Genomic DNA, 7,583 nt, shown 5'->3' with positions numbered 1-7,583 from the left:
CACCCAGCTTTCAGCGGGAAGGAATTGCTGACACCTGCCATGTGGGTGAACCTTGAGGACAGGATGCGAAGTGAACTAAGCAAGTCACGAAAACACAAACGTTGCATGGTTCCACTTCTATGAGATGAGGTATGTAGGGTGGTCAGCCTCACAGAAGCAGAAGGAGCAGGGTGGTTTTGGGGAGCTGGGCAGGAGAGGGAGACCGGGAGTTGTTGTCCACCGGGTATAGAGTTCCGGTTCTGCAAGATGCAAAAGATCTGGGCATCGGTTGTGCACCACTGAATACGCACCGTGATACTGTGCTTCACGGTAAATATATATTTGGTCTTCGCCCCTGTTTGTGGCACAGATTTCCCCAATTTCCTGAGTGATGAAAACCGTGACACTGCCTTTTGCTGTGTTCATGGGTGGCTTTTGGACTCTACCTGAGGGGGGAGGCTGGCTGCTGGGGGAGCCAACCCTGGGATTAGATGGCTGGAACTTTTCATCCCCTCCCCCCACCTCTGGGGAGGGAGAGGGGCCCGAGACGGCGTTCAGTCCCCAGTGACCAGTGATCCAATCAATCGTGCCCGTGTAATGAAGCCTCCCCGAACGCCCATCCGACTGGTGAACACGTGGAGATAGCAGAGAGTGTGACATGCTCGGTTACTGTCACGGGGGCCCGAGTGTGCACGGGCACTGGCTTCGAGGGTCCCAACAGACCAGGTTCGGCCACTCACCGCTGACAAAAGCCAAGGGCAGAGAGACACAGGAAAGGGTGGTGACTCAAGAAAGGATCCATTTTGGTGAGGCCGGCGCTGGAAAGACGGGGGCTGACATCTCAAGGTGCTGCAGACAGTCCTGGTGGTGGTTCTCTCTCTCTCTTTTTATTTCTTTTTTTAATTTTTTAATGTTTATTTATTTCTGAGACAGGAGAGACAGAGTATGAGCAGGGGAGGGGCAGAGAGAGGGAGACACAGAATCGGAAGCAGGATCCAGGCTCGGAGCTGTTAGTACAGAGGCTGGTGAGGGGCTCGAACTCACAAGCTGCGAGATCATGACAGGTGCCCCCCCCCCTTGTGAAGTTTTATTTGTCCTAGGATTTTACATGAGGACAATCTAGGACAATGGTCATGGGTGCTTGAGGTGGACAGTGAAGGTCGGGTCGATCGCTGTCTTGGGGTCAATCCCGCGGGGTCTTGCTGACGTCAGGGACGTCCGTCCCTGTTGCTTGAGGGTTAGTTTGGCTGCCCTCAGGGTCTTTGGCTGGCGTTACGAGATGAGCTGGGAGGAAGGACCCGATCGGTCAGGAAGCACAGATGATGGGCAGAGAGCAGGGGGCTCCGAGCCTCCGCTGCACCTTGCCCTGTGCTCCCCATCCCTTCCGCCCGGCTGGTCCCGAGTGCTGTCCTGTGTGACAAACGGGCGATCTAGGAGGTGACAGGCTTGTCTGAGTTCTCTGAGCCGCTCCAACATTATTCGAACCCGAGGGCAAGGTTGTGGGAACCTCCTCTCTATAACTTAGAGACGCGGGCGACCTCTCTGCCAGGCCGCTGAGGGACCCCTGAGTTGGCCGCACAGAGACTCCAGGGGCCACACACAACAAAGGAAACAGACCTCACGCGGTTCAGACAAGTCACAGCCCCGAAAAGCAAACAGTAGCAGCTTCACGGAGCAGCAAAGATGAGGCTCGGGGAGCGGGGGCTGCAGAACTGAACGGTGGGCGGGTCGCCAACCTTCCATTGGAGCCAAGCCCCGCCCCCTGCAGGGCCGGGTCCTGGTGGCTGCCAGATGTTCCACCTGCTTCTCCGCGACTCCACGACCGGCCGGACACAGCGACGTCACAACGTGGGTCAGAAACACAAACATCTCAGGGCATCCACCACCACCTGAACTATTGTCCATTTTTGTAACTTGAGGTGGGCAGAGAGAATGGGGGCAAGGCCTTGAAGAGGGTGGTTCCTGGCCCAGACTTTGTGTTTGGGGGTCAACGCCATGCAGACGGGCCTTTGCTGGGCCCGAGGAGGGGACAGGTATGGGGACCCCAGCCGCAGGCACCGCTGTCCCGGTGATGCCACCTCAGGGCGCCCGGGTCCACCTGCCCCTTGGGGAGCACTTGCGACCCTCCGCTCTGCCTGAGGGCCTGTCCTGCCCCAGAGGCACCTCCTCTCCTGCCAGCCAGGGCCACGTGCCCCAGGGAGCGCGGGTACCCCCACGGCGCTGGGGACAGAGCCAGTCTGGTTAGGACACCGTCTCCCAGAAGCCCTGAGCTCCAGGCCGCCATGGTGCTCCCCCTCCTCTTCCGGGCTGCGTGGGCCCAAGTCCTCCTCTGCTCAGGGACCACCCTCTGTCCAGGCTCCACACACTGGCACTTGGGGCAGGTCGTCTGGACCTTCTGGACTCGTGTTTCCTTGCCGGGAACATGGGCAGAGGCCTCCCTCCCAGACTCGCCAGAGGGAACACGGCCAGGAACATTCAGACCGTGCCAAGGAAGATGCCACGTGGGGGACCCCGTTGGGTCGTGCAAACCGATGAGGTCACGGCGGTCGGCACACGGCAGGCACCTGAGATCCCGGCTGAATTACGGAAGGAGGGAGGGAAGGAGGGAGGGAAGGAGGGAGGGAAGGAGGGAGGGATGGAGGGAGGGAGTGAAACCACAGAAGCGGGGTCCACACCAGGTCAGGTCAGAGGGCGTCACAGCTCAGGCCCTGGAAGGGGGCACGGGACACGTCCTTCTGTCCCTCCAGCGCTGACCTTCCTCCACGTGGGACCTGTTGACCTCCTGGATCGTCTCCACCTCCTCCACAAACAACGCTGAGTGTTCCCAGAAGGGGGACAGCGGGCAGGGGCCAAGGAGGGGCTTCCGGAATCCTGTGCCCTGGGAGACTCTGGGACAGCCTTCCAGGTGGCCCCTTTATGTCCTCCAGGCACCAGGCCACGATTCACCTCATCTCTCAGGGAATGCGACAACCCATCTACAAGGCCCGTTACGTCCCCATGTCACAGATGGGGACACCGAGGCTAATAGCACAGCCTGGGTCACTAGTAAGACGACTGGGTCAGGAAGCCCATCTCCTTGACTTTGGATTGTCCTACCCGCAGGCGTGCATCTTGGCGTCCTGGGGCTCGGGGTCCCTCCTCCTGGGAAACCCCACCACCTGCCGAGGGCCCCTACCCACTGAATCAGGGGAGCAGAGCTGACCAACCTGCCTGGGGCCCCACATGGGGCTGGGGAAGGGCTGACCCCGGGCTCTGGGCTCTCCCAGTACTGGGCCAGCCGGTCCCCTGCAGGACGAGGACTTCTCGCTGGGGATCGGCTGGGGCCTCAGCTTCCTCACGTTGTCACCTGGGCTGCCGGTCCCTAGACCAGAAACCTGCCCGTCTGAAGGTGGCCATCGCTGCCTCCCTTGGGTCTCACTTGCCTGAGTCCCTCCCCGGGACGACCCGCATCTCTGACGCCTGCTCCCGTGGGAGTCGCCTCCCCTTGGACTGGGACAGGTCTGGCCTCCATCCCGGGGAACGCACTGGCTTTGGAGCATTATTTGGCCCAGAGGCCTGTGAACCGTTCTGGCCCTGGGTCGTGAGGGATGCTCTCCCCTCTGTGGTGTGACCGTCCGGCCTTCTGCATCTCCCGGTTTCTGTTTGGGCCACGGGAGGACCCGCCGTGTCCTGTCTGGCTTCAGGCTGTGGTGTCACAGCACGCACAGGGGTCTCCACCCCGAGACCGTGCCCATTGTCACCGAAGGGGCCTCCATATTCCCACCTAATCCTTAATCCATTGTGATTTCAATATCAAACGAGAAAAAGTCTATTTCAAACGACCACAAAGTACAAAAATGAATCTGTCCCATCTGAAAAGTCGGTGCGGACCCAAAGGTATCTCTTACAAGATTCCACTTGAAGGAAACCTCCAGACTAGGGAACGGAACATGGAGAGAAGCAGACTGGGGGTTCCCAGGGGCTGGAGGGGGCACGAAAGGGGAGTGAGGGCTCCGGGTACACGGTGACCCTTGGGGATCGAGATATTCTGCAGCAAAATTCTGTGGCGTGGTTCACAGCGTTGTGAGCGTACCCAGTGCTCAGGAATTGCACAACGTAAAATAAATAAAACATTTTATTGAAGATTAATATAGATTATAACTAATGAACAAATAACATAACAGCTAAAAAATAGAAGAGAAAAAGGATAAGGGAGATGAGGAAGAGACATTTTGGTGGGGGGTCGGGATCAGGGATTGGAGAATGCATTTGAAATAAAATATAATAAACAAAAAATGAAATAAGATAAAAAAAGCACCCTGTATAGGTCTTCAACCCCTTGATTTTTGGCCGACATCCATGTGGGATCAAGGGCAGTGGCAGGGGCGGGGAGAAGGGCGATGGCAGGAGCAGTGTTGGGAGCAACAGCGGGAACAGTGGAGCCAGCAGAAGCAGGACCCAGCTGACTCTGCTCAGGTGCCCGCTGTCCCCGCACAGGTCCCAGGTCACCTGCTGGCTCCCGGGCCCCTGCAGGAGTCGCTCCAGATACCTCGCCTGCCTGCAGATACGCCGAGGCCCCTGATGCCTTTGGGCCGGGCTCTGGAGCCGACCCGGCTTTTGCTCCTGCACCGGACTCTTGAGAAGAAAACAGAGTGATGGTTGCAGCGGCTCCGAAGGCCTCAGGGTGAGAGGAGGGACGGTCCCCCACCCCACCCAGCGCCGGCCTCTCCAGGGGCCTTTGCAGAGACACAACTCACCCTGGAGCCTCCCCGAGAAGCCGTGGCCAAGATCCCACACGAGGACCTCTGCACCCTGCAGTCCGCAGCCCGGGGCTCTCAGTCCGCTCCTGGCCCCACACCAGCCCGCGGGGGCTCCTCCCAGGGTGGCCCAGCACCACCCGGGCCCCGTGCACCCCCATCGCCCACCCCCAGCCTTCTCACCCTCGGGCTCTGACTCCGGGGACTCCAAGTACTGGTCCCAGGACCGGTGAACGAAGACCTTACGGCGGGGCCGGGGCGCTGGAGGAGGCCTTCCCAGGCCAACTCCAGGCTCTGCTTCCCAAAACCTCCCTGCAGCCACTCTCTCCACGGGTCCAGGGTGGCCCTCCTGGGCGACGGGGCACACGCACAACTCTGTAGGGCGGGCGAATCCAGATTCCGCCAATCGTTTCCCGATTTCATCGGTTGATTTCTGTAAAGACAGTGACCCGCGGACGGCCCGGAGACATCACAGCCCCGCCCGGCCACCTCAGTGTCCTTCCGCCCTCTCCCCCTGCAGCTCTCAGATCGGACACAGACCTGAGTGTGCACAGACCTGCACCCGGAGCACAGTGACATCCACCTACAGGGCTCGGGATGAACGTTGGGACAAGAGGGCCACTCCAGCACACCCTGTCCCTCCTAGCCAGCCTTGACCTGGGTTGTGAGCATGACCCACCCACCAGGCATCTGACCCCTTCATCAGCCTGCTCCTGCTCAGGTGGGCCCTCCACACACGACCCCTCCTTACACACACACACACATACACACGGGAGGGGACGTGGGGCCGCACAGGTCAGATCAGAGCGGTGTCGGGCTGGACTGGATGTCTCTGGGTCTCCTGTGTTACCTTTGGGTCCCTGCGAGCTAGAGACCTGAGGCGTCCTGTGCACGACCTGACCCACTGTCTCCAGGGTCGGGAAGGGTCGCGGCCACGGGCTCCCCCGAGCCGGCAGCCGCGGGACACGGGCACACAACAGGAGAACATGTTCGTCAGGCGAAGGTATCCCGACAAATGAGCCCAGTCGGGCGCTGTCTCCAGAATGTGGGTGCCTGGTGACCCGGGTTCCGAGTTCTGTTGGGCTCTGTTACCAGGGAGGTGAGGTCACTTCCTGGGGTCCCCTTACCCGGCTTCCTGCTCCTACAAGAGCCCCTCCCAGGCTGCAAAGGGCTCCCCTCCACCCCATGCCCTGTCCCTACAGTGACACCAACACAGCCCAGACACGTCCCCGCGAGGCCTGGTGCAGCCGGGGCCGCGGCTTTGGGGCCACAGAGCTGGGTTCAGACCTGGGTTTTCCCCCTGACCAGTGCTGGGACCCTGCATTGTGCCTCCTGGGGCCCCCGGTCACCCGTCTGCACAGTGGGGTCCTTGTGGCATCTACTCGTAGGGGCGCCATCAGGGAGCCACCTGTAGACACGTCCCGTGCCTGCTATCCCATGAGGCTCGTGGGCACACGTGATCGTGGAAGGACGAGGAAAGGGTGGGCCTGGCACGGACACACTCACGCGGGCCTGGGTCTTCTCCGGGTCCAGGTACAGCCACCCCTCCTGCTTGGGTCCCAGGCCCGGGGGAAGGTGGAGGTGAACTCGTTCACAGCCTGTGCCCTCCGGACATGCACTCCAGGGGCCCCATTACATTTGGGCTCAGGTCCAAGAGCCTGGTCTGGGCCTACGTGCTGGGCGGTCCCCACTGTGGCTCCCCGCCTTCCCGAATCCTGGTCCCACGTGCCTCTGTCACCCCCTCCCCTCCCGGGTGGACGGCCCGTGTGACCGAGTTCTAAGGGCTAGAATATGATGACCGGGTGTCATTTCTGGGCCGATTCATGGAATTTCTGGTTTCCTCTCGTGGGTCCATTCTCTGTCTCTGCCTCGGGCTCTGTCTCTGTCTTTGTGTCTCATAGGCGCAGGTCCTGTGGGCTCCAGGGTCCAGGTGACAACCCTCAGAAGCCTCCCTTGTGGCCCGTGTCCCTCCCCTGGCCCGGTGCTCAGGTCCCTCACGAGGCCTCCTCTCCCCAGCCAGGGCTCTGCCTGGGGAACCACTTCCTAATGAGGACCCGAGGCTCCAACAAGGAGGCTCTTGACCTCGGTGTCCACACCAGGGTCCACTGCTCGGCCACGTGCTGCAAACCCAGGTCCTCGGTCCTCCAGGCCCATAGGCTGCCCTCCGCTCCGAAGGACCTTGAGGGAGTAGGAAGCATTTTCCCAGGAGGGGAGAACAGAGGGCCAGGGATGAAGATCCCAGGACACAGAGTCGTCTATGAGCCTGTGGGACCCTTGGGACACTGTCGACACAGCCCAGTTTAGGAGGAGGAAGCTGAGTCCTTCTGTGCCGTAGCCCTGTCCACACTTCCTAGCTCCAGGGGCCCAGCGTGGTGGACACAGGACCCCAGACCCTGTCTTCCCTAGTTCTTGCCATTCCTCCTGGACACCTTGGGGACCCACTGACCCTCAGCTGGCATGTGTCCCTCCCTATGCTGTGGGTCCCGGGCTATTGCCAGGAATCCTGATGTCCCTGTCCCATGGCCCCACTGCCTCCAGCCTTTCTCTTCTTTCCCCCTATTACCCACGCCCTCCCAGTGGGGACTCCCTTCTGATCTCCAGTGGGACAGTCAGAATATGTGTGTGTGTGTTTGTGTGTGTGTGTGTGTGTGTGTGTACACGCGCCTTTCTGGAGATGCCCAGAGGTCACAGCCTCACAGGGACGGGGTGGATAGGGACCCCTGATCATCTCAGGGGCTCTCATTCCCAGGGGAACCCCATGGGGGGTAGAGGCTGGCCTAGGACTGGAGACCTGCTCCTTGGACCCTGCACACCTCCCTTGTCCCGGGCCAGACCTTGCCATTCCTCAGGGTCCCTCTGTCCCTGGGG

The 7,583-nt window shown here is 60.6% G+C and overlaps 1 protein-coding gene across 3 annotated transcripts; it reads right to left on the bottom strand.

The window, feature by feature from the left end:
- Positions 1-1,081: 1,081 nt before the first annotated feature.
- On the bottom strand, positions 1,082-5,727 carry LOC122474327 (skin secretory protein xP2-like). Of its 3 annotated transcripts, none has more exons than XM_043565201.1 (3): positions 5,566-5,727; positions 4,899-5,148; positions 1,082-1,263 (listed from the first exon to the last, which is right to left on the bottom strand). In XM_043565201.1, the coding sequence occupies exons 1-3, from the start codon at positions 5,701-5,703 to the stop codon at positions 1,163-1,165; spliced, it is 489 nt and encodes a 162-aa protein (XP_043421136.1). In that variant the 5' UTR covers positions 5,704-5,727; the 3' UTR covers positions 1,082-1,162. The 3 variants fall into 3 exon arrangements, with proteins under 3 accessions (XP_043421136.1, XP_043421137.1, XP_043421135.1); XM_043565202.1 differs by having other exon boundaries at positions 4,962-5,148; XM_043565200.1 differs by lacking the exon at positions 1,082-1,263 and adding an exon at positions 4,081-4,593.
- Positions 5,728-7,583: the final 1,856 nt, after the last annotated feature.

Source organism: Prionailurus bengalensis, chromosome D4 (genome assembly GCF_016509475.1).
Source record: "Prionailurus bengalensis isolate Pbe53 chromosome D4, Fcat_Pben_1.1_paternal_pri, whole genome shotgun sequence".
NCBI classification, from domain to species: domain Eukaryota; kingdom Metazoa; phylum Chordata; class Mammalia; order Carnivora; family Felidae; genus Prionailurus; species Prionailurus bengalensis.
Note: the sequence above shows the minus strand (reverse complement) of the source record. Positions and strands in the feature narration are given on the sequence as shown.

Excerpts from the sequence above, each read along its gene's own strand:
- LOC122474327 (XM_043565200.1), bottom strand. The coding sequence starts at position 5,703 with ATGTTCTCCTGTTGTGTGCCCGTGTCCCGCGGCTGCCGGCTCGGGGGA. Across the intron at positions 5,149-5,565 it reads TAGCTCGCAGGGACCCAAAG|AAATCAACCGATGAAATCGG; the intron begins GTAACACAGGAG and ends CTGTCTTTACAG. Across the intron at positions 4,594-4,898 it reads CCCGGAGTCAGAGCCCGAGG|AGTCCGGTGCAGGAGCAAAA; the intron begins GTGAGAAGGCTG and ends TTTCTTCTCAAG.